We start from the raw sequence: 27,909 nt of genomic DNA on the forward strand, positions 1-27,909 counted from the left end.
ATTGAAGTTTGAAGTCATGGACTATATTCTCGAATGAGCCTTGGGACAAAGAAGCGCTGGATGCGGCTCGTCAAGCAACTGACCTTATTCTAACTTCTTCCTTTATATTCTGAAGCATCTGAGTTTGAGCTCCGCGGAATTAAAAATAAAGGCAGATTCGAACGTTTTCGTCTTCCTTCCGCAAAACACAATACAAAATTGTATTGCTCGATAAAAAACTTCATTGATCGATAAAAAATTATTTTGACCAGTACAAAATTACGTTCATCGATACAAAATTATATTGATAGAAACACTCAAACCAGATTTTTCTCAGTGCGAAAACGTCTTTTTTTTCTTCAAATTGCTATCCTTCTTTCAAATATTAAAAAAAATTGCAATATAAAGTTTCGAGTTCCGTTTTCACATGAGAAAGAAGTTAGAATTTTCGCTGTACCAATTCTCTCCGGAAAAATTCGTAGACTTCGCTTAGACCTCGTGTGTTTCAGTCTCAGGTGATTCACCTGGCGTTATTTTATTGTTAGCGGCGGCAAGCTAAACCGGAATTTTCGGGGCATGATTCCCGGCTCGATTCTCCCAATTCCATTCGTTCCGATTGTTTAATCGAATTCTGTAGTTCGAGCGCGCAAGTTCGCCGCGTGCGCGGCCGCTTTAATTGATCACAAGAGACAGCTGACGAAGTAATGAAGTCTGCGAAATTGTAGGCCGGAATTCCATTAACAGAGAACACGTCTCATTCTCGCGTCCCCAGGCACGCCGGTGGAATCTCATTAAAAAGTGTGCGGAACTCGCGTCGTGCCACCCTCGCGCTCTCTATCTACCTTTCTCTCTCTCTCTCTCTCTCTTTTCCTCTGTCTCTCTATTTATCCATCTCACCCCGTTTGTTTTTCTCTCAGTCCTTACCGACGCATACTGTCAGGCCGTCCGGCTGTGTCACCGGGATCTTCTCGAAGATGCAAATGCACCGACCGTCTCTGCACTCTGTTTGGATCACCTTCGCCTCGCATTGTTCGTTAAAAAAGCACGACTCGTTCACGTTCACCGCTGCAAAATAAAAACCATTAAAGCCGACTTGTCTCGCGCCGCAGCCGGCCGAAACGATTTTACTTTTACTACGAATGCTCGCGGAATCGCCATTGTACCCGGCAAATTATTTCGCCGAGGCTTTGTTTTCTACGGGGTGGTTGGTTTCCTTGCGGTAGAATTTTTCGACTCGTTCTTTTTTTCCACGTTACAACGGGTCCCGCAAATTTTCTTTGGATTTTTAGAACATAGAATGGAAGGGTTTAATTAGAAGCGGACGTTCTAGATATTTTTTTTACGGACTTTTCACGATTCTGTTCCTTTGGTTTCCTATAAAATAGCGTGAAAATAATGTTTAATAAATCTTTGGTTTTTAATGGAATCGCGTGACGAATTTTTGGTCTTCGACGGAATCGTGCGAAAATAATGTCCGACAAACTTTTGCCAACCGTGGCTAACGAATATGTTCGCAATATTTAAAACGCGATAAACGTTACAAAACTTTGAGACCCCGCTCTGAAACTCCGTATCCACATTAAAACCAAAGTTTTCATCAAACTTTCATTTCGTAAGCTCGTATCTCGAATAACTTGAAAACTTTATCCATGAGATATGAATCTGTTAACGAAGATTTGCATGCATGCGGCGATGGTGGTTTGTTAGACTGTACGGTGCAACGATAAATCAGATAAAACCGGTGTTAATCCGTGATTGATAACGTTAACTTAAAGTCTCTTAACCCTCAAAGCTTCTGCAAAAGATTATGTTGCTACTAAATACGTTTCAAATCTGCTCAAAGTATTATCATAATTTTGTTAGAATGTAATTATTTATTACTAAATTAAAATGTTAATTATATTCTATTAGATTATCTGGACAAAGTATAATTGAAGATATTAGCTATATTCTATTAAATTGTTTAGACAATATATAAATTAAAATACTAATCCATATTCTATTAAATTAATAGGGTGTTCTATCGATTTCGACTTTTACTGCGATTATATTTAATTGCAAACATTTTCCACGAATCATTGAAATCACTTTGCAGAATTATGAGCATAGACCTCAAAACATCGTTTCTGCATCACTGTCATATAAAGGTGTGTCGCTGTTTGAAGAGATCGTCGATATGCCAATCAATTATCGTGCGAAGTCCCGATGCCCCACCCTAACTTCAGGTTTAGTTCGCATCGGGGTCGGATGTTATTTGAGTAATTTTTCAAAAGACTTTCTCCTGTGTCAAGTTCATCCCACAGGAACTCCAAAGACATTCCATCGTGTTGTTTGTTATGAACTTCGTTGAAAAAGTTTTCCGCCTCCTCTGTGATCGATAACTTCCATTGTTTCGAACTGTTCTGCTGAACATTTTTATTTGCGATGCCCCAGTTTTCGATGATGAAAATATGTACGTGTCCGCGAATGCATTCGGCTATCGGTGTAAGTATCGATTTTGCTGATTCGTTTGTTCAGATTAGAGGAAATTGAGCTTTATGGGGCTACGTGTAATCGTGTAATATGACACTTCCCTTTCTGATTATGGTTCAGGACATATGCGAATTTAACCAGTCGATGCTACGCGACTGGTTTAATTGGCCTATTGTAATTATAATTACGTGTATCATGGTTGCAGAGAATGTCCAATTAAATACTGCACGCGACTGTAATTCGCAGTGGTAGCTACTGGGTATCAAATTAATGTGATTATAAATATTGCATAAGAAGGAGTTAACGTGTAAGGTTGTGTTAGCCGAATTGAAGTAATAAATAAAAAAAAATAACTAATGTTTAAAATCAAAAAGTACTCATCACATTAATGCAGTAGTAATTAAATACATAAAAAGTGTTAATATCTAACGTAATGCTAGTTATCTACTGATTAATAACAAAGTTGAGATTATCCAGCAATGACTTCACACTTTCACTAATATGAACTATTTACTTCATAGCTTATATTATTTCATCGACTGAATTCAAATATTCATTTACATTGAACGGCCTTTGTTGAAAATAATAGATTGAAATAATAAAACGTTTGAAATGTATCATTTAAGTATCGCGTAATTCCTCACAAAATGAGGTGACAGCCATAAGCTTGTGGCCGACAGCGTAGCCAGTATTGGCATAGCGAGTCTGATCGACTGATTATATGCCCGCACTGTCCTCAATACATCAACCACGAGCTCGCAATTAGGAGAGTGGCTTAATAGTGATCAACCCTTAATCCTGGATCAAGCTAGCTTTAGTTACAGAGATTCTTTTTCCTGTCGTTGGTCGACAGCTACACCATGACGATCAATAAACCAACTGTCCAAGCAATGAAAATAAGAAAACAACAAGTTATTAGTCCCACGTATTTATGAGTCATTATGTCATAATTAAGTTATGATGATTACAATATTTAATTGCAAAAGTGCAAATTAATTTTCTGCACGTTATCACGAAAGTATCCACAAAAAAATGAATCGATGAAATCAATTTTCTATTGTAACAGGCAGTTTTTATGCGATATAGAAACTCAGAAATAAAATTCTCAGAAACAGACGATTTCTATGTGGAACGTTGAAAGGAAAATATAGAATACGAATTTTTATTACGAAGCTTCGTTCTCGAGATACCGAAGCCGATTTATTGACCACGCGCCAGTAGAAACAGTCAGCCATGATCAGACCGTACTTATTCAACGGCACGCGTGCTTCACGAATTTCCGAACTCGTTTTCTCAAGACCCAGGCCCATATACTAAAATTACGGTCCATATTATATATTTTCCCGTGTCCGAGCATGATCGACTGTTTCTACTTATGCTTCATGAATTTTCAATCTCGATTTTACCGAAGATACAGTTTCATACAAGAAGAACTCGGTTCTACTCCAATATTAAAATTTCATAGTAAGAAACGTCGTTCTACAGTCTCCACTTATGTCTTCTAGAAAATTAGTTTTTCTTCGTTTCCACGATGAATACCAAGTCCCGCGTACCTCGGCAGATGTAAAAGAAAATACAAGCGTATGGCGCACGTGTTATTTGCATCGAGCCGTACCGAAAATGATCGCATGAATAATGAATCAAAGATGGTATGCGCTTATAATTTGATTCATCGAGAACTCCTCGGATCCCATTTATAATTTCTGACGCCGCGGACGATGCCTGGGACCCATAAAAGCCCGAGGCCTCGTTGAAATTCTGTGAGAGGAAGCTATAAGCTGCGATCCTTCGACTTCCATATCTCTCCGATCGTAAAACTCGTCTCGAAGGGAAAAACCTCGTGCCTCGGACGTGACTAGAACGAAGACGTTCAGGACTACATAAAGCTATCCTCGAGCTTCCCTATTTATCGTCGTCTCGTATCATCCTCGTCAATTTGCTAGCGAATTACAATTGTTCGGGACGCTTCGCAGTGAAACGAATAGACATTCAGCTGGAAATCCCTCGGGCAGCATATTGTATTCTCCATGAAACATTTAACCACTGTCTTGTACCATAATCTCTGCAATTACGACACCGCTAAAAATCGTTGCACACGTTATTAGCTAGGTTGTGAAGCGACAAGGCAATATTCGTTGCAAATAAAAAGTTTTAAATTGTATTATTAGATTAATTGGACCATGCCTGCAGTTTTCTTGAAATAAATTCTTCGAACTTTTCAATTTTGAAAATGATTTGTTTAAACTGTGAACGGATCTTGAGCACGAGTTTCCGAATAAAGTACAAGGTAATAAAAGGCAACTAATTCTGACGCAGCCATATCCGAGAGATAGAATATTGACTGAATAAACGCTGACCACTCTCGACGAAGTCAGTAAACATCTCGGAAGTGCCACCACAGGGATCTTTGCATGAGAGTTTTTCCAGTTGGAATATTTATTCGCTTCAATACACGCTGCAAACAGTTCCGTTTGGCTTCGGCGCACTTGGAAGTATACTAACTTACGGTGTCCACATTTGTCGATATGATTCGTAGCCTCGAATTCCTCCTTGCATGTGCATTTGTTTTTCTTTGGCTCGCAGTACGAGCCCGCGAATCCGCACTCACGATCCTCCACGCATTGATCACCGAATTTCTTCGTTCCCCTTCCGCTCAGATCTGGAACAGACACGGGTGAATGCGTTAGTCGGGTGTACCAAACAGAAATCGGCGAACGCTGCCTTTCTGCAGATGCTGCAGAAAATGTTACAAGCTCATCCATGCTCTCTTTTCCGATATTTTCAAGTTTGGAAGTGGGAAATACTGTTTACGCTAATTACTATGTATGCAGTAGAACGTAATGTATTTTTCTAATTAAAATTTCAAATTTTGTACATACAATGCAAGTCGTTTTACACTGATATATCGAATAGTATCCTAGTTATGATTTTTTAAAAAAGTATATGTACTAAATTTTTAAATCTAATTAAATCTTTTTGCATGTCCTGGAATTTCTTTCTATCATCTGCAATCTTTTCCTACACTCTAATATTTTTCACCGGAGTCGGCAATAGTTGTTTAAGTTTTATAATTGTTTACATTGTAATTGTAAAATTTAACGTAATGTAAACGTTCCACACGTTCCCTTCAACTCTACAAGCTTTTTCTTGGTATAATTAATTCTTCTACGATACTTTAGGTCGACAAATATTTTCTTGCGAGTTTTCCTATCATCAATGTACCCATCCGAGTTCCGCAATTCTGTTTAGTCTCCACAGCTTTCTTTCAGCTTTACAATGTTTGTCCTCGTTCTACGGTCTACGTAGTGTCACCAAAGTTCCAACACATGCATCTGAAACCGTGTACACCTCGATTCCACGAGACCAGAGCGACACACTTCGTCATAGGTAACGTGAGAAGCTGAGATTGCGGTCGATCCTTCGTCAAATGATATATTTGCTTAACGTAGGGGTGAATTACGGCCGGGTTGCGGGATGTGAATCCGTCGTGTGCTCTGGGTCGATTAATCGTTCGGCATTCAATATTCGATTACACCGTCTAGCTTGAATCTAATCGCGTAGAACGACCAGAAACTTAGCGGATGAGACGATCCGTTTTAAATCTTTAACTTTTCAATTTCATCTAATGCCTTTGACAATTTTTGATCCCCGCTCAATCAAAATTGACATTTCGCTTATAAACGTGACTGAAACAATCCCTTGTCAATCGTTACAGATTAATTTTTACTAAATAATGCAGAGTTTTCGTACTTCCACCAATAATTATTGGTCAAGAAACCTGTATAAATTGATTTTAAATGTTGAAGACTAGATTGTAAAAGTTGCAACTAGAAGTCCGTTCCCTGAATTAAAGATGAAGGGCGACGAGAGCGTTCTAAACAAGTCCCAGCAGTTCCACCCTCGATTTTTTTTTATCGTCGTCGAATTAACACCTGGCCGACGACGCTCTCGAAAGTTCAACAGACCGTCAGGCCGGGCCGTTAAAGAATTTTGAGAGACGGCCATTCGCAAAGTCACGGAAGCAATCCTTTTTTACAAGGCAAAGAGACCAGGCTTGATTACTGCATTGTCGTTGCATAATGGCCGTCTACTCGAATACGATCGTATTCATGCCGGGGGAAGACGAGCTACTGGCTTTTCAACGAGAAACGAGCCGGGATAACGATCCCGAAAGACGCTCAACCGTTCGTTTTCTATGTTTCGCCGGCCAAACGAATCGTAAAAATAACGTCTGACGATTGCGTCCATCGCTTCCACTACCGAAATCAATTTCGCGGGAGCATAACAGCGGCCCGAATTTGGATCGGTGCCTAGCTCGGACGTAATTTGCAAATCGCTGGCAATTAGTGCCGTGAAAATCGCTGCAAACACATTTCTTCTCCGTGCACGAATAAATGTAGATCACAAGGCGACGTAATCGATCAATAACATGCATGAGAATTTCGAAGGGTGATGCAGCAAGTGTTCTTTTTTATTCAAATTTTATAAAACGATGGAAATGAGAGTTCACGTAGAGATTTACAGTTTAATATCGATTTTTTAAGTGTATATTAAAGGAAATTTGTATAATATTTCCATGTATCAAAATAATGAAACAAAAATAAACTATCTCGTGTCTTAAGGTAGCTGCAGAAAATGATTCTGTGCAAAAATTTGCGCCAGAATTGAAGAGTAGTCTACTTATGAAATTGAGGAACCATAAATTCGAAAATCCTCGGAATGTCTTCGGTGCAAGCTTTCTGGCTAGACTGTACACGTAGGTACCGAATGCGGTATTTCTCTGCAATGTTACGGCATGCAAGATCATGATTAGTATAAAATGGCGTCGGTCGAGGACAGGGGCTTCTTCAAGTTTCGTTAAACGAGACACACTCGATAATTAGAAATTGCGGATGCACGGGTAAAATCGATACCAGTTCCAGTTCGTCTCGTTTCCCGACTGGTACGAAGAGTTAGGGTACGTTCTGAGAAAGACTCTTTGATAGCCGTATCACGAACCGTTCCCGGTGGCCGATTTTTCATCGTGCAGAGGTCGACTTGTGTTAGTCGCGTGTGTGTACGGGCTAGCTCGGTTATCTTCGTTAGCCACGCCAGAAAACGTGACCCATCGCCATCACAGATTTTCACGACGCTGCGATACTTTTCATTTATGCCGTTAATTGTCACGGAAATGGAACCGGTGCCGTTGCAGTCAAATAGAAAGATAGATATACATGTACATGGTTGCAGCACTGTTGCGCCAAGACTACTCGATCGCTATCTACAGAGACAGTCTTTGCCACCGATTTCATCGGTGTGCTACATTTGAATTAGTGGAACTAACCTTTTATCATTCACATTTATAGAAATCTTCCTCTAAAGATAACGCTTTCATTTGAAGATACACTCATTTATAATACAGCTAATTTATATAATGCAGCAATGTCAGGATTGTTTTTCATAGTGTTCTTTAAAATTACAGGTAAGAAGAACATTATGGCAAGGCAAATTTGACCAGCCATTTCATGATCCAATTACTCAGCTTCTAAGAGCCAACGTAAATTGGAGAACACAGGATTGGCCATAGCCAGAAGATAAATATTTAGAGAACTCATCAGCAACTATTGGAATGAATGTGAGTACTATCATGTGTATAATTATTAAGAAGAAACAAACCTAGTCCCTGGCGATCAATATAAACTGGAGGCTTTATGTTCAAAAAGATCAATGTTTAGAAAATTGTTGAACAATTGAATATGGTTATATGCTAAGCAATAGACGTCGAGAGCACGCTCTCTCTCTCTCTCTCTCTCTCTCTCTCTGAACGTGCACTTTCAGCAGCCAATTCTTTTAGCGCTGAGCTTTTCCAATGTAAATGCGGCAGTAGCTGGAGGGTGAGCTTTCCTCACCCCATAAACTGAGAAAGACGGAGGCACCGGAGTGGACCATTCCACACAAAATGGCGCGAAGCCTGGTGTTCTCTAGAGTTGATCAAGTTGCCGGGGCTAGTGGCGGAATAAAATATACAAGTCCTGTAGGAAAACTATGGCCGGGTAAAAGGGGTGGCTAGCCTGCGCAGGCTATAGCTCGCAATTTCCGCTTTGAGCAAATTCCTCGGCTCGCACGGGCAAACTCGAAAGCTCGAACCTCAAAGAACGCGGGGCTGTTCGCGCATAATTGCGTGGTCAGTTAACGATCTGTCCTCCTTGCCACGACCTGAAAACCAACGGGAGGGAAAAAAAAAAAAGGAAAGATCGCGAGCGGGGCGAACGCACGGTTCTCGCAACAACTCTACCTACTCGGTGACTCCCAGTAAAAATGGCGACACTTGGGTCAATCTACGCGTCGAAAGTGGGTCACTTTGCTATGGCACTCTGCCAACGCTCTCACGTGCGAGCCGTCCCACGCCTGCTGCAGTCTGAAACCAGCTACCATCTTCGAGGCAGCGGGGTCGGGCCTAACAGGGTTGAAACTCGTTGCGTTTTGACACCGAGTGTACCAATCTGCCGTCAAAAGCGATCCTCGAGGACGTCCCAAACTTCTCCACGTTTTTCGGAAACGCTCTTTGCCCTTTGAACTTGCTAGCATTTCAAAGGACCAGCTTTAACGTAACGCTGTTGCGTGCCAAATATGTTTAAAAGATTATTTTAACATTATGATTTTGTATGTCTCATTTGAGGGCACGTCAAAGAGAAACACTGCAGCAGGCCAAGTGTGTTTAGCGGAACATTAGTATTTACAATTTTGTATATTTTATTTCAAGGCATTTTAAAGTGACATTTTTAGTAAAACACTTTTACGTACTTTATGTGCTTAGAGATTTGATAGGAGCTCCGTTTCGTATCTTTTATTTGAAGGCGCTGTAAGATAGTATTTTAAAGATAGATATTTTTTTAAGATAGCATTATTGGTACTATCGATTTCCAGATATCTTATTGATACTCCTCTAAAGAACCATTTTCATTAAAGTAAGGTTATATGTCAAACATGATTGGACGATTATTGCCATTACCTTTCTCCATATTTTATTTGAGACACTATAAGTTACCGTTTCCGATAAACCACTGTAATTTGCCAAACTTGCCTAAGAAATTCATAGCATTCCTGTATGTCTTACTTGAGCTACTACTATTGATTTCATAAATGTTCATAGTTGTTGTTTGTGCTGTGTGTGAACGATAACACTCGCAGTATTCACATTTTATCCACCGGTTTGTTACAAGGCTTCGTAGCTAAACGTTTAGTTCCCCCAATGAATCGTGCATCAGCGAATGCCAGTGTTCTAAAAGAAAAATGTCAACGGATGACATTATATTCCAGTTCGGAGATGATCTTGAATGCTGATTATTTTTAGATACGGTTTTAATTACAGTCCGGAGTTCTTATTGCTTCGTACTCTTGTCCATTGTTCGCGGTGAGTCGATGTAATTGGAGCAAAACACGAACCAATTACACAGAATTTCTAGACTTTTGGGGGTGGACAGAAAGTTCCATTAGTGCTCGAGGAAATTCTTATACATTTTCTTCGGGTACCTAGGCAGCAAGAAGTGTGTCGCGTGAGCAGACACGATCTCTTTTATCTTCGCAAAGTTCTCGGAAACGGAGAGTCACGTTTTACCTCGGCCGAATTGATTCCCGGATTTTTGGTTCTCGTGTTAAGCATTCTGCGAATAAATTCTTCTACGCGTTGCTGATTGGAGCGTGCTCGAGGAGCAGCGGATTAACATTCCTTTAAAACGATTCCAATAACTATTATTATCGTACGAGGTGTACATTCCAATTTGCGTGGCGAAATGTAAAAGTAAAACGTTCGCGTATTGTTTCACTTGTTTGCTCAAGTCGGAAGAAATAAGAAAAATCCAGGACGTAGAACAGCCATAAACTATTTAAATCGCTGGTCATAGATACTTTCAGATGGCTCGATAGTTTCGACGCTTATCTGCAGCTCAAACGAAGACTTTATTGTATTCTTTCACGCGACTGTAATGGCCGCTATTTACGCTCGAACTACAGTACTTCGACAACAAGCCTGAGACTCTTTCGCTCGCCATTATGTGCTGATAAGTATTATATTAACAATCCAACGTCTGACAACATTTCCACAATATTCTCATTTCTTAAAGCTAAGTTACTAAAACAATTAGGCCAATAATAATAATTTTAACAATACAAATAATTCCAATTTAATATATAATTTCATGTTCCGAGTCAATAAAATTTCAGTAGAAGTTTAACAAAATTGCAGGACGGATTTGAAGGTTTTCAAATATTTAAAAAGAGGAAATGGTAAAATTTAGGTTTAAAGAGATTCGATGCTTGTTAATGCACATTTTTTTGGATTTTCGAGTTTTGTGAATGGCATAACTGCAATGAAGATCCGCAGTTTCAGAGGAACTTCGATCCGCCACCGTGGAGCAGTTAGGGGGAGCAGCTCAAACACGAAATTTATACGGCATTTTGTGCCGTCGAAATGGCCGCTCTAACAGACGCCAGTTATGATTTATCGCTCTCCAGGGTAAAAAGAAAATTCCCGAGGTGAAAAGATCATTCTCCCGGTCGCTTAGCTCTGGCCATTCGCGCCTATAAACCGCGGAATGAATTTTCAACCGGATCGATACACGTGAGTTAAATGTATAGCATTCGTTCCTGTAACACGCTTAGCCGACCTCTTTATAATCGCGACCACATCTTCGCTACTATTAGAACGATTTCGATCAGGAATTCGTCGTATCATCGCAAATGCGTCGTGGCTTCCAATCTACGATTACGGAATGATCTTGTCATTCCATTGGCCAGTTCAGCGAGCAAAAACACCATGCATACAAATGACCTTTTATTGGAAAATATTGGACAATTTTCGTACCTTCGTACAATCCTTTTAATCAGTTCTTTTTTAACAAATTATTATTTACACTTTAACTTTATATTTCGTTTCATCTCATTTGGAATGTTACAATTTTGAAAAGTGTATTTAATATACCTAAGTGCATAGCCTTTGTGTGCGTAAAGAGATGCATCAAGGAACTAAAAATTGTGTCTCCCTGGAATTTTACAATTTTGGAAAGTGCATTTTATCTGCATAAAGAACATGCACTCCGGAATCATAAATCTTGCTAATATAAATTAAGAATGGAAAACTAGTAATGCGTCAAAATTGAAAACAAGTAAATAAATCGTAATCGTTAATATTACATAAAATGCAACGCGCGTCTTTTTATAAAATATGTCATAAATTCCCTGGGCGTCATGCTACGTGTTTTGATTTTAAATAACAGCATGCGCGAGGCTAATTGAATTTTCTCCACGTAAAACATAAAGATGGCGGTAACGGTTGCGTTGTAATTAAATTTTGCTAATTGATGCTTCGAAAACGCAGTGAAAAATTATTATTATATGACCTCGTCATAAATGGTACGTTCGTTGTAACCCGCAGCATAAATCGTAATTTTATATATCGTGTATTAACTATGCATCATACGTAGTATGTCACTATGGTAATACCGGCGTAGCAATATCGATCAATTACGTTTTGTCGAGGATCCGACATTAATTGATAAATGAAGAACATTGAGTATCGACATATCTGTTATGTGATATTAAGAACAATGTTTCATTTATCTAGGTCTAACAAAGTTAATATTGTACAGAGCGTTTTAAAAATTAATACGATATATACCCGGTTATGTCTATATAGACAAATAACTAACAAAAAATACGTCACTAATTAAATAAATAGATGGCCAAATCAAAATTTCTTTCTTCTTACGAGTCGAGTAAATAAGTTGAAATTTTATGGTATTAGTATAATCTCGTTAAAACCGCGCGGTATTATTAATCCAGCTTCCCTCGTAGGAGGTTTAATTTCGTGCCCAGGATCTGACTCACGAGAGAGCTACTGTTTTAAAAGGTTCCCTCCTATCTTTCACACTGATAACGAATTTTTCCGTCGATACGTCGAGTGCGACTCTTGTGTTTGACACTTGTGGCAAAGGGTGGCCGCGATTCTATAATAGATAATAAAATGTCAGCCGGATGGCGTCGTTCTCCTTTTGTAAATCCTTCAACAGCAGGGTCAACCGAACGAAGTGTATTTTCTTTTTCCTATAGTTCGCCACTGTGGAGGGTTCTTATTTTTAATGACGCAAAAGTCTTGTTTTGCATAAACCAAACTTCGAATGTTCTTCGAAATATATTTTTCATTGCATCTAATGTATACTACATCTGCCGGGGATATTTTAAAGCGATTAATTTTATTGTGATGCTTAATTAAGAGTTCTGGTTTTAATAACCATCTTTCTTCAAAATAAAAATGTTTTAAGTCGTTTATAAAAAAAAAAGCGAACAAACAAATATGGTTTTTCCTTTTAATAATTTTCTAGATTAAACTAGTTATGATTGAAATAGCAGTCAATTTCTTCTATCGATAGATAAGCAACTGAAATGCGGTCTCGGTTTAGATCGACAAATTATCTAACGATGGATCAATTAGTTGACGAATTGATCAACTCCCATTATTTTTCCGACACACGTACATGCATATGCACATATATATATGGGCAAGGTGTCGTGCTTAACGACGTTGGCGGTTTTATAAAGATCGATTCCCGACGGGTTGGCGCTACGAGGCGGTTTAACCCCGATCCTCGATCGACGTGGAGCTCGCGCATACCGCACAGCAGTCGCCCCGGCAACTCGTGTGAAAAGTCGCATAATAACGGTAATGGCGAAAAGTACAGCCGGGCGTTCACAACATTGCGTGAGGACGATAGATATCGTCGATTGTCACCGTTACCGTCACGGCACGCAACAGCCACTCACCGAGAAACAACCCTCTTTCGCGGAGTCGGTCGCTGCCTTCCACCTGGAAAACATTCTACGCCCTTCAATCGTATCGGTGGAGACGCTTTTACCAATATTTCTGGGATCTCTATTCCGAAAACTCTGACGTTTTTATTTCTCATATACTCCCAGCCACGTTTTACATCCATAATTTAAAAAATTCTTCGTAATTGTATTTATTGAATTTACAATCCCCATTTCAGTGATTCTAAATGATTATATTTATTGTAAATAGCTGCTTTTCACTTGGAAAACTTCGATACTTGGATAAGCATTTACGGATTCGTTGCATTAATTTATTATATCTCTAATTCACAATCTTTCGTTTCTGTCTTACTAACCCTATTTTCACCTCTTCACTGAATAATCACATCCCCTTTTCTAACAGGGTTAATAAAATAAAATTAAGAAAATCTGCTCAATAAATTTTCCAACAGTCCCTTGCTTTTTATCTTTTCCCTACGAAGGGGATGAAGTTTTATTTATTCAACACCCTGCCGTGTAAATTGTCCCTATTAACAGGAGGGTCGTAATTGGTATACATTCAGTCACGAAAGTTCACGTACGCTATTTATAAATATCGAGAAAATAAACGAAGACCGTGGTCACGTTTATGAACGTTGATTAACTCGCTAATCAATTGATAAAATGACAGCGGCGTTTCATCACACTTTTCTATCTAGCTACGCAAATAGATTAAAGGCACGAAAGACAAGAATATTTCGATCCACACAGTCCTAGTTTGAAAAAGGCTATTCGCAAATATCCATGGAGCTGTGTTTCCGTAATCGCAGACGTTATAACGAGAATTTAAGTGTATCGCAGAAACACGTCTTTTCATTTAAACAATCTCCTCGAAACGATCTGTAGAAGTGCGGGGCTGAATTTGTTCTTTTAACGAACTCGCAGACAGCTTTGCGGTCTGTATGGTATTCGATTACTGTTAATGGATCCCAGCAGATAAGAAGATTTCGAACTCGAGTACTATCGATTGCTTAAATAGAATGTCGCCTCGGTATAGCCCCTCTAGCTATCGAAAAATCGTTTTATAGACTCGACGGAGTAAAATACTCCCAAGCAGTTCTTCTTCGAGTTCTAGTTCGTCGTGCAATGGAAAACTTTACATTTTAAAATGGAAAATAAACTTTTCCTGTTTGCCAGGTGATTCAGTGATAGTGGGGGGGCTCGAGTTCTCTTCGTGAAAACAGTTTCTGAAGTAAATTGTTACGAAGAAAATAATAAATGATATTATGAATGAAATAATTAACAAGACAATGAATAAAGTAATGAATGCCGAATAGAGTAATGAAAATTCATTATCGTAACAATTTTACGCAAGTATTTCGTAAAAAAAGAATTGAAACGCCACGATTGAAATCAAGTCGAAAATATGAAAACCATTACTATAACGAAGTCGGGCGCAAACCAAGAGTAGCACTTCGTTCTAAATTGCACAAACGAGTGGAATGCAAATCACGTGTTCCCTATATGCATCTGGAACGTGTTGCATCGTGCACAAGATTCGTAATTGATGAAAAATGACCGGCAGGGTTTCATGGAGCCTCACCGGTGTTGCACCGTTTGACAAATGACTTTTATCGTTCGCATCTGCTTTTCATTTTTACTCGATGGTTAAAACATCCCATTAAGCACGACAGTCGCCGGGAAATCTTATGCAACAGATAGTTGCGGTTATTGCGGTGCGATCAGTGTACACACTCATCTTCGTGGTTTCATGGAGAACCACACGACGTCGAATAAATCGAAACACGATATCGGACCTACAGTTCATAATGGCGACCTGCTACTGCGGCTCGATGCAAATATGCGTTCCTTCGGGGGTCATAAGTAGACTGCGGATCTTTATGCAAAATTATTTCTGCATCGGCGTTGCGTCCAAGTCTCTATAGTACTCGCGAGACACTCGTTTGTAATCTAAGCTACTTTTATGATCACACAACGTTCTCGACGATTTGTTTTCTGGTGCATTTCTGAAATAGTTTATATTACATATAAATATATTATAATAAATATATATAGATATATAGTTATATTATAGAAGACATATATATTATATTCTATAACTGTGTATAATATAAAGCATTAAAGAAATGCACTAATAAATAAATCATCGCAGATTTATGTGTCACTACATCGTGTTTTTAATATAATTATATACTGCATTTTGTTGCACAGCCAGACTCTTGTACAGTTTATTAAAGAAACATAATTCAACATCTTTGTGTAGGAAACGTTGCTAAATAATAATGATTCACATTAAATATCTACCGAAATTTAAAATAGGAACTCTATTCTCCGCAGAGATTCCTTTCTGCGATCAAACGTTGAATATTTCAATGATTTCGTATCCGGAGAGCAATGACGTCATAAATTATTGATGTAATTATTTCGAGCAACGGCTTCGCGCGTTGGTAGGCTGCGCCCTGAATAATTCGCGGGCTCCCTCCGTAACGTCTCGTTTCATGCGGACATTTTCTGCTGTTGTTAGCGGAGACTATTTCAGAGAAATTTTGAACAGTAGTCTTTTAATGTATAAATTTATCAATATTAGGTTCATCGTTTTCCTTATTTTAATTTTTCAGAAAATTAACCGTGAAAATCGCAGTTTACACAAATATTGCATTGTTGATTACCTCGAAATTTCGAAATACATTTTCAAAACGTTCGCAAAATGAAATGAATATTACAAACGATATTTTCGTTAACATTGAAATAGATAATTATTTCGAATGAATCGATATAACAGAATTTGGGGAATAATTTTCATTGCCCCTTTTACGATACTACTATATCCAGTACCGCATCGTATACTTTACAACTCTCATTGAGAGCGATGATAAAACTTTCCCGAGATCTCGCGGAGTCGGATCAGAAACGAGTCCCGGCAATTCCATTTCCGCGTGTAATTCACTTATTAATAGCGAGACGGAGTGGTTTTCGTGTTAGTTTTCCGACCGGTTGCCTTTGTCCGCATTGTTATCGGATCCAATTGTTACGTCGGTGACGTGATTCGCGAATGCTCTGTTTGCGAATGGAAATTAAACGATTCGCCGCGGGAACGTTTGGTCATTTTTCTGACGAAATCGCAGTACTTCCCGCGGAATAGACATGGAACAATGAAACCTTTTTTAAATGAAAGCTGAAACGATAAAGAACAAGTGAAGAATTCAAAGGAAAGATAACGCACAAGATCACACCTGTGAAATATTTATTGAAATTGAACTTTCATAAAACTCGTGTCGTGGGATGCTAGAAGACTTTCGAGTATTAGAGGTTGTACATTATAGAAAGCACGATTCTAATTAATTTCTCGAAATTTACAACTACTTTTGCATTATTCGATAATGTTTTAGCTTGCGTATAGAAAAAGCTTCATCGTCCTATCGCAATTCTATCGAACAGGAAAAAATATTGAATCGAGAGCTCATATGACAAAATAGCGATCGCAATCTCTCTTCTTTTTTCTTCGGTGGATCACGTTTTTCGATATAAATTGCTAGGGGATTGGCTTTAGCGTTGTTTCACACGATACGGGACGACGAGCAACCATAAGTTCCATGCCTACTGGAAATTGATTGTGAAATCACGCAGGTACCAGCCGCGGTATGATGTATGGCACACGGCGGACCGGTTTCGAAAGAAGTTTTGTGTATTCTATAAATATTTTACAACGAGGTGATGAAACGCGATTTAACTTCACGTGCCGAAACACTTAATTATCAATTTCGTTACATTTCCATCGGCGAAGCACTTCAATTGTTTTTCGTCGACGCAGAATGATTAATATTTACAAAATTGAATTGAGTACAATTTGCAGTGTTGCAATTTCTAATGGATAAAACAAATCACTCTTTCATTAATGTTTGAGATAATAGAAATGTTGTAATGTTGTTAATTAGAATCTTAACAGTGCTACAATTTTTATTTATAAAATAATTTAGTGCCACCAGCTAAAACAATCTAATATTTTAACGCCGTTTACATATATTCTGTGATGTTCCATAATTTTCTTGGCTGAAATGGCTTAATACAGCAACGTTAGCAATTTCTTCTGCACAGTATACGGATCAATAATTGGCTCGTGGCTTTTTCCCTTGGAAAAACACCGTTTCTATTGTACGAAACTAATTTCTGTGTCCGTGGTTACGACAGTTAATCGAACGGCGCGTTGACTCCGCTATTAAAAGCCGGATGAATTATGAAAAGAAAATTATCATGGCACTTCGGTAATTGAAAGTGGCCACTATATTTTCTGAAAGAGCGGCGAAGAAAAAAATGTTCCGCCTCTCACAAAGGTGTAGGTAGCTCCAGGCATTTTTGTTGCGTCTCTTGCGCGGAGCGTCCTCTAAAAAAGAAATTAATTATGAGGATGGATAGCGAACTGTTCTATGCTATATTAATTTCCGGCGTCGTTTGTCCTCCCATTACCCCGGGCAACAATGTTACGGTCTAAAGTGAAAGCATTACGCAAGGAGCACATTATATTAATTACGTAATTTCGATCAAAGTGATTTTGCTATCCCTTGGAGGATAATGCTGTCTCCGGATAGTCCAGAAAATGAAATCATCGTTTAAATGAAGTCAAAGCAGAAATTCAATTACGTGCTTTAATTATTAAAAAATGAGAGCTCCAACGCCACGAAAGTCATTCTTTCAATTATTGCATCGCAATTGAATTTTTCTTCTAGAAAAATGAGAGATTACTTTTGCTGCGGTTGAAATTTTTACGAAAAATTTATCATTTTTATTTATGCCATACGATGAATAATAATAAATACAATCAAATATGTATACTTGCATAGAAATGTAGAAAAAAACACTCGAACGAATGGCTATATGCGGAATTTTTCAGCAAACAGTGGTTATCGCGATTCTACTTCTACATGAACACACGGAAACGGTTTTCAATTTTGCGTTCCAATCGATGTTCAATCCTCTCCGGAAAGTTCAATTAACACAAGCACCGATTCTGCTCTTTCCGCGATGAATATTTAACTATTTAAATACAAACTCCTCCTGCGTACAATAAGTCAGTCTATTCATATTCATCAGTGTCATTGCTACGATTGTTGTCTCCTTTTACTTTGTTTTGTCAGAATTTTAATTACTCCTGCTCGTGCACATACTGGTCCTGTTTTATCTGGAAACTTAATATTTGCAAAATTATCAGAGAGTGATTTTAATATGGAATTACCAAAAAGATATCTTAATGTAAAATTATCAAACAGTTATCTTAATATAAAATGATCAAAAACTGTTCGTTATTACAAATTTGTTTTTCTGCACCATAAATGGCAACTTTATGAACTCGTTCGAAGCCGGTTACCGTGGCACGGCGAAAGTCTCAGCGATTGTGTTGCAACAATTCAAGAACGCGGTGCAGTTGCTAATTCACTGACGAAATCGTAGGAGTTTTAACATAAGCAATCTAGAATACCAAAAATTCTTTCAAGCTAAAGTAAAAATATTATAAAATAAGGAAGAAATGAATACAATAAGTAATAATTAAAAAAGAAGTTACTTTTGCCGGATAGATACCAAAATGCTAATCGATTTCCCGAAAAATAGCAGTTTTACCGAATTATCCGAAGGACATTGCGATCTTTCCCGAAAAGGTCAAGCTCAATCATTACTTTCGAGGTCAGAATGCATCCATCATCGTGTCTCTTTGCTTTTTCCGGCGCGCTTTAGCATCGCGGTTTTCATTTAAGTAAAGTTGCATTCGCTCTGTCTTAATTCCGTGAAAAGTTGCACAATTTTGCAGGAGCAAATGTTCGCGCCGGGCCGCGGCCGTTGTTTGTTATCGCGTCGAATTCAGAACTAGTTCAAGTCTAGGGAAAAGGTGCAGGAGAGCAGCCGGGAGAGCCCACAGGGCCGCGAGTTCGGCAGAAAGTTAACTGCACGTGAGTCCGCAGTGCAGACTGCAGTGTCTTTATGCACGTCTGTTGTTCGGATCGTTCACCCTGTAACAAGCGGCAAACAAGAGTCCGGGAGGCGCGCGCGCGCGCCGTTTCGGACATGCTCGGCTAAATTAAACGGGACCGGAGCTGAAAAAAAAACTAACGAACGCTTTGTCCAACAAAAATAACAAAGGAGTGCATTCTCCTACGGCCGGGGACTCCGGCTACTTCAACGCCACTTTCGGACGAGAATTCTTCAATTAACGCAACCGTTTGTCCCGGGACTTGTTACGATCTCTATGACCGCTTGTTTTCGGAAACAACAATCTATACACTGATTTATTAACAACCGGATTTCAAATGCTTTCACTACAATCTTGTACATAAATTCAGTTTTCACGAATTTCATTTTTATTAGAAAATATACGAATTTTATAAATAGTATGAGAGCGTTCTCAAATGCTTTTCAAATTTACGCAATTTTGTCGTGAATAAATAAAATAAGTGCACAGAGTAAATTGCTTATGAAAAATGCATGCAATACATGCATTCGGTAAATTGATAGAACGAATGCATCAAATAAATACATAAATGAGGTTTCAGTCAATAACGAAAGTCAAGAAACACTAAAATACGTTTTCACAGACGTTTGACTGAATGAAATTCAATCTCCCTTTGTACATAAATTCTCTTTATTATTCGTATATTTCATTATATTCAACCTTATGAAAATTCACAGGAAATATCATTGTTTCTGTAATATACTCTTCATTAACCTTTCAATTGCATACGACGAGTATAGGACTATATGTAATAGGACAATGATAATCTTCCGTGTTATCTTAATACTTCCATCGAAATTCTTGTTAATTATACCAGTAATACCTTTAAATGAACTTGTTAAATTAAACTGCACTTTCGTGTACAAATTAGTGTTTCAACAGGTACGCACATACCGCCGCATCAATTATCATTCCAATTAAGTATGTTCCTACGTTTCAGACAGTTTAGAATATCGTTAGAACAACATACAGAATTAAATTCCATCAGAAACTACAAATTGGTCAGAACTATCTAAACAGTAATTTAAATAATTGAATAATGCACATATTCATATCTAGATACGATCACTAAAATAATCAAGCCATAGAAATTTAAATGGAAACACAGTTGCAGCTATTTAGCCGGGAACACCGAATTCTCGTTTTAAATGAACAGATCCATATCAAGGTGCAGTTCATGTTCATAAGGTCTATTATGGGCGGTATAAACTCGACGAGTATACAACAAGTGTGCCTATGTTTATCCAAGTTTCATTATTCCCCAAGGAGTGGCTTAATTGATTTAATATAATCGTTCGTTGCATCTGTCGCAACTAGTTTGCCGGAATAGCTCGAGAACCAACGTCGATTGATTAGCCGTTGCGAAACTTTTCCGACCTATCAGCAGTTTCCACATTAGGAAAGCTGTCGGCCGTTTTACCACTTTGCGATTTTACCATAAGAGTCTAAAATTTGCTGAACGACTGCAACTCTGCGTTCTAAGCTGTGCACAGCCTAGTTCTTGTTTATATCGCTAAGAGCAATTGGGATACTTTTTAAACAGTGATTTTGAGAAGTGAGCAAATTCATGAGAAAAATATTGTGTGTTATTGTATTACATTCTAGTCAGTATTCTATTTAAGTATTGTATCCAATACATTACGATTCCAATCAGATATTGCGTGCAATACAATATGACTCTAATCAGATATTGTGCCCAATACAATACGATTTTTATTAAATATTGTACCCAATACCGTGTGACTCTGGTTATGTATTACATGGAATGCGATATGACTGTAATTAAGTAATGTATCCATTACAATATGAGTCTAGTTAGATAATGTATCCAGTAGAATATGATTCTGATCAGACATTGCACTCAAAGCAATATGATTCTAGTCGAATATTTTGCTGCGCCCAAGACTGTACTCGACGTCTTACTTATATTAACAATTCGAATATTTTCTAACGTCAGATCTCGAGAAATGGATAATTTCACGATGAGAATCTGGCGCCATAGCGTATTACATTCTAGCCCCGGTACTCACAGGTGACTAGAATTCCGAATTGATAGGAGATTTCGCAGTTTATTCGCGTTCCGTAAGCTCCAGTCACGTTTCGCGCGCCACTATCGATCTCGGATATTACAGAACATATTTCCAGTTTCGGCGAGCTACGTTTTTACCGCTTTTCTTTCGTTTTCTCGTATGATTCTATGTACCTGCCAGAAGAAAATCAATAATCTGCTACTCTTTGATTTTTCTCTTCTTCGCTATCCATCGACCGGGAGAACCAACACCTAACGGTGCACAGTCTACTATTTTTCGCACGATTGTTCTGACCATAATTCGGAAACAAAGGTGCATTGATGGTACACCATCCTTGACGTTGCGCCCTTACAAAACTGTGAATTCGTCACGGAAAATTAAGATATTTGTAACATTCTTGTTTCGTGAAAACGAGGCACGCAATTTTTATTTCGCGTGAAGGCACGCAGATGAATCGTTATAAAGGTCAAGCATCTTCAAATAGAACGAAGTATCATTGCAGAAAATATAGTATTAGCCTACACGATCTTTCATGCTGCAAGTTTAAGGGTGAATCAGGGTCGACGAGTTCCGCAAACATCGTTAAAAATTACAAATTTCAACCGTGAAATGCGCGATTGCCCTCATTATAGATAACCCAGATTGGGAACGCACTCTCTGCATCGAAACAATATTCATATCTTACGAAGCACATAGTATGTATTTCGTATCGAAGCCATCGAAGCCCGCGAAAGTGCTTCCTATATTTATTCAAAGTATTGGGTTGACCTATAATTTCTTGTCGATCTTCGTACCAGAATCAAAAATACATTTTGTCCGTAATGGAAACGAATTTTATCCAATATTCTATACACTTGCCAATGATAATAACATGGCGTATAAGATCGAATGAAAAATCTCGATTTTTCAGCAGCTTTTAGCTTCGTATTGCAGTGGTACGACTCTACCATGCTACTCAAATTTGTTCGCTTAAAAATACAATCCATATTTCCAGTCATTATTAACATGTTCTACAGCTTATCTGATGTCCAATACTTCAATCAGGTTCTCCTTTATTATTCGAATATCACATGAAAATAACTCAATTCAAAGCTCTTCACTATGCTATTACTACGATATCCGTTGTGTAAATTAAAAAGCACGTTTCATTAAAGAACATGCATTAATTTAGATAATTGAAGTTCTACTAAGGACTAATCGTTCTCGACCGGTGTATTTAGATCAGGTTCATTATTTCACGACTCGTTTCTACGAAATAATAACGGATCAATTATCGACGACCTGTCGAAAATCGGGAATTTAATGTACCGCATTTAGCGTAGTTTCTGCGGCCGCCTATAAGTCGACGGTGTAGAAAATTGAATCGAAAGAAGAGACGCGAATTCCGTGCTCCCTTTATCGCTCATTGTCAGCGCCGATACCCTCGCTCAGCTGCTTTGTTTGCGGAGGTACGACGCCACCGCGCTCCTCGATCATAAGAGATTTATTTTCGGGCAAGGAACCCACGGCAAACGGGTCGCGGTACTTAATTACCCCGGATACAGGCTTTTGTGTAAACTCTATGTGTCGTGCAGGGCAACTCTTTTATCGGACGGCTCGACGCGTAATTAGAACACACCCTAAGGCCGGCCCGTTTCAAATTACACTTGTACATACGCTGGATACACGGTCCCTTATTCCCATCGCCGAATATGGGTCCTGTTGATCTTTGCCCACGTAGAAGGCCACGGCAACCCCTGTCACCAGTAATTAAAAGCTATTTACCCAGACGCCGACTTCCCGACGGCACTCCTATTACGGTTTATTCGGCTACACGCACTGTTTCCCGGCCCTCGATCTTGTTCGATGGCGTTCTTAATGCAGATAATGGGTTCCTCGATAGCCAATACGCCAAATTGCGAATGTTCCGGTGCCTCGCACAAGAGAACTGCTGAGATCTACTGTCGAAGATGAACTTTCAAATTTAAGGAATTTTGTGATACAGTTATAAAAGTTAGTCAATTGTTCTGTACGTAGAACGAGTCTGCAAACTCTTCCAAATACGATGATATACAATTTTTATATTGTTATAAACATTTAAACATGTTTAAATAATTTTTAATCGACTTCCCCCTATTAATTAATTTTGCTTACGAAGTTGACCTTTCAACTTGGAAATTATTTTATGCCGCAACCGTAAAAGCTGTTCGAATATTTTCAATGTATTCTAGAGACTCTCCTGAATACAACGATATATTTTGTTGTAATATTATATACATCTAAAGAATGTTTAAACGATGCTTAAAAGAAGTAAGGGCTTGAAAAGCACTGCTTCCGATTTCGTACTGTTCTCTGAGCAAGTGTTTCAATGCTACTCAATAGATCCATTTGTAACTGTCTCCGAACAATTGACTACACATTAGATCGCGTTATTATCTACATCAATGATACCGTGATCGATCGAGCCCAGGGCTGCCGCTTTTGTTTCTTTGTCCGCTTTATACTTGGGGAATGGCCGAATGTTCTACGCTCCATTTCGCATCGGTCCGCAAAATGCAAATGGTGGGACGCGAGCGAATGCGACGTATGTATTCTCGATTTTCTTATTGCTATCGGTCGGATATCTCGTATATTCCTCTCTTGAAAATGCCCACCCTTCGTCGTCGCATAGCGGAGAAACGTGTCGAAAATTTCCATGAGATAATTGAGTCATTTGTCTTCGAACTAGTACTGGCTCTGCTTTCATATTTGACTTATGGCTTTGTATTTCATATACTTAGTTTTGTCATAAATGCATAAAATCTGCAGTTGAGTAACAATAATGTTGTACATGTACACAGTAGTACATTCACGATGGACAAATATTATTTATTACCATCATTCATTTCTGTAAACTAATTTAACTGTTCAGTAGTATCCTAGAATTATTCATAATTCGAGCCAAATTTCCTTTAGTACGTTCTATATCTCATTTTAACGATTGCGTTACTATATAGTTGCAAATATAATGCTCCTAAATTTTCAATTTTAAATTACACAGCAAAAAATTGTTTAGGAAGTTCTTAGAGATTTTTTATTTAAAAAGCATCATTTTAAGAATAAGTCACCTTCGGAACTAACAATTGTGTTAACAACATCTCCAATAACTGTGGCTACTTACTGGTTGACGTTAGGCACAGCTACAAGGGATAGCCAGTCAGTATTTCATCTACTCATGGGAAATACCCTTTATGAGAAGCAATGAATCATGTTTCACAATTAAGCAACGAACCATATTTCACAACGTGTTAAGGGTTCTCGGAACGCAATTCTAAGCTGAGAACAATGATCACGATACTAGCGTTGTTCATAAAAGATTGCGTCACTTTATACTTCAAAGATACGACTACGTTCCCTTGTTGTGAGCACGCGTGATGGGTCCAGTCACGCGACTATAGTGAACTGTGGTCAGAATCGCGAGCTCGTTCAGCTGACTGTTCGCTGTTACTGGTTTTTTTATGTGTTTCCTTACTTGTCGAACGAGATTCTTGGCGACACTGAGACGACACCGACTATCCAGTTATCACAATTTAATGCATTAGATCCGTATATATTCAATTTTAATTTAATAACTTAAAAAATTAGAAGATATGGAGACTGAGATTTTGACTAAATAAATAAATTACGGTAACCAGAGAACCGCTATCGTTCATTCATTTTCCGAGATATCTTATCCAAAAAATTGCTACGAGTTACACAATGCGCGCAAATTGGGACACCATACCTGTTTAAAAATCGTCGGCTGTCGTTTCTACAGAAAATATTCTCAAAAATGACCGTTTCGCTGAGATCGATCGGGGCTTTAGCAACTTTGACAAGGGCCGATTGAGGGAGTTGGGAACGGTTTCGTGGGAAGCCGTGTCGTCTGGCTAATAAATAAATAAACGAGGGAAATCCCAGGCTGAAATTGAACCGTGTAAAGCCACACTCGGATGAACTTTGTAATTATTCGACGATGCAGTAAACGCACTGTGAATGCGGCTGCTAACCACGCGACTGCGTCGCAGAAATTCAAGGGTGCCCTACTGTCACAGTGGCCGGCAATATAATTTTCTATCGACCAGAAGGAGAACCCCGACGATACTTAGCAAGGACTATCGTTGCTGCTGGTGCACGCACCCGGTGTATCACGGCACGCCAGCAGCCGAAGTCGGGGAACGCCGTGTACAGGGATTAGCGCGTCGCATTTCCGGGCCAATTAAAATTGAAACGTATTCAATTGTAGCGGTGATTTTACGGTTAAAATGCTCGCTATTACCCTTCACGGTTAATTGTGACTGCGGTGGAATTAATATTCCGGTCCCGCCGACTGTGTAATTGCGCGGGCTCGATGCGAAACTTACAGTGTTGGTATACGCGACGTAGTTCTCTAGAAAATTAATTGTATTTCATTCGGGCGCAATCCCGCCGAGGATTTATTTTTAATTACATTGTTTGCGGCGGAAATGTGGTGTATCGATTTTCTAACGTAGGTATGCCTTGCGACAACTTGAAAGTCGCGACTTATCTCAAGAGTTAAGAGCTTAATTTTGATTTGAAAATTAACGCAAACCAGATACGATATAGTCGTTGTAATTTGAAAATTTGTGTGAATTTTGGACTATTTTCTTCATACAAGATTAGGTGTTGCGATTGATACAAAAGATATTGAATATGTATGCGCTACCTGATGCTTCTGCATCGATACCTGAGGAAACAGCCAATACGAGCTTGCTTAGGGTTTTGTTTAGGGTTAACTTGGCATGAAGCCACTCTCGAAGCCTACAACAGCGGGTTGCAGGAAAATTCGAGAGAGAGAGAGAGAGAGAGAGAGAAACGCCTTGCGAGAGAAAAACAAGTAATAACCGGAATCGTCTTCGTTTGCCAAAAAGCTAACTGAGAACTTTATCACGCGTTAATTAAAATTTAATCATCGAACGTTCCTTTTAGCTGGAACAAACTGACAACGTACTAGAGATTGCCCCGCATTGTGCAATTTTTCGAACAGCGAATAAAAAGTACAACACTAAAAATATTACATCGTTATTAAGTTAATGTGTTGTACGGTATATTCATAGCAGTATGATTCATTCGATTCATTGAATGAATCATATATAATGTTTACCACAATGTAACATATAGAATAAGTCATCCTAAATTGTTCAGCACACAAAGCTAACCGAACTACCAATTATCGCTTTTTAAACATCGTCACGCAATATCGCATTAATAACGAATGCAATTTTCGCAATAATGAGAATTCGACTGATGCAATATTTCCAATATCGGCTGCGTCGACGCGCGGGGCACATGTTAACAACGGGCTGTTCACGTTAACGAAAGGCACACAAGGGTACCCCAACATGAACGTGAATATCGGCGAACGGCAATATCGTAAATAAATAAGTATGAATTACGGGAAGAAAGTGCGGGTTTAGCGTAACGATTGAACAAACACTTTCTCCGTGACCCACATGCTGCCGGGGAGGCTCGAACAATTAGTCCAAGGGATTACATGCATTTAATTAAGGATCTCATTTGTACAGCTTAGTAACATTAGGCCGCAACGAATAAAATTGAACGTTTCACTGCGGCAGTAACTGCGAACCTATATCCCCCCGCGCAATTTGTAAATGTACCGAGGGCCGTGCGCTATACGGACACGCGCGATTGTAATGGCGGCCATTGTACGACAACCGAACACAGGAAATCATGTATATTTTGATTGAAAGTGCATTTCAAATAATTCGACCGAGTCATCTGTATTCCGCGGATCCGTGACCGCGGCTGTGAAATTTCGTGAAATTTCGTGAAATTCAAATTCGACAATTTCTCGAAACGATAAATCATTTATAACACAATTACCACTTCGGCTACGCTTCTGTCGTTAATTACCGCTGATTCTGCGCGAAACTGCAATATCGTTGTCTCTCCAATTCCACCCACTATTTTACTGTAATTGATATTTTATCTTTGGCTCGTTTTTCGGGAATAATAAACTCTATATATTCATCGAATAGGACGTATCGAATACTTTTGAAACTCCGAGGCGCAATAATTGCTCGCCCGACAGTAACCGGCCTCACTACCCTAATTATCTTCGTATGACCGATATCGTGATCGTGCTCGCACAGGAAACGTCCACGATTTCACTCGAGAAAGCTTTCAGTGTTTTAATCGATGGAAATAGACCATTGAGATAAACAGAGTAAAAAGAGAGAAAAAATACAGAACCAGGAACAGCGGTGTGCGGGCACTGAGACCGTTCTTCGTTCCACGATCGATATAACCTTCTTAGTATCACGATGTGCGCATCGGATGGAGCTATCAGAGGAAGGAAATAATGCGACGTCGATGGTGCATTCGCTATGTTTTTGTTTGCTCCGAAAACGATTCGCCATTTTAACAGATCTAAGCCACCGAGATAGCAGATTGAATGACTAAAGTCTTTAACTTGCTGTTGTGCGAACCGTGTTCATTCTCGAGTAGCTGTTTTTCTTTATGAAATTAGCGGACTTAGGATTTTATGGTACTTGCACAGATTACGGTGTTATAGAATGATGACAGATATTATCGGGTGAAGTATGAAAGGGGGATGATTAATCAAATTTAGGATCGAAATATTGACAC

The 27,909-nt window shown here is 38.8% G+C and overlaps 1 protein-coding gene and 1 long non-coding RNA gene across 6 annotated transcripts in view; one reads left to right on the forward strand and one right to left on the reverse strand.

The window, feature by feature from the left end:
* Jus (EB domain-containing julius seizure protein) overlaps positions 1–27,909 on the reverse strand; it is a 45,337-nt gene that overhangs the window by 11,253 nt on the left and 6,175 nt on the right. For all 4 annotated transcript variants that reach the window (XR_013494116.1, XM_078181489.1, XM_078181490.1 and 1 more), the window contains exons 2-3: positions 4,958–5,110; positions 904–1,044 (exon numbers count right to left, since the gene is read on the reverse strand). Coding sequence is in view for 3 of the 4 variants with exons in the window: in XM_078181489.1 (XP_078037615.1) it covers positions 904–1,044; positions 4,958–5,110 (294 nt within the window). In the remaining variant the exon portion in view is untranslated. The remainder of the gene's footprint in view (positions 1–903; positions 1,045–4,957; positions 5,111–27,909) is intronic.
* LOC144470413 (uncharacterized) overlaps positions 1–27,909 on the forward strand; it is a 47,843-nt gene that overhangs the window by 3,353 nt on the left and 16,581 nt on the right. Inside the window, exon 3 of one of the 2 annotated variants that reach the window (XR_013494117.1) lies at positions 7,913–8,065. This is a non-coding gene — a long non-coding RNA (uncharacterized LOC144470413). Of the gene's footprint in view, positions 1–7,912; positions 8,097–27,909 lie in introns of those variants that run through there. The other variant, XR_013494118.1, reaches the window with a different exon arrangement.

The sequence above is a fragment of the Augochlora pura genome, chromosome 5 (genome assembly GCF_028453695.1).
Source record: "Augochlora pura isolate Apur16 chromosome 5, APUR_v2.2.1, whole genome shotgun sequence".
Classification (NCBI taxonomy): Eukaryota; Metazoa; Arthropoda; class Insecta; order Hymenoptera; family Halictidae; genus Augochlora; species Augochlora pura.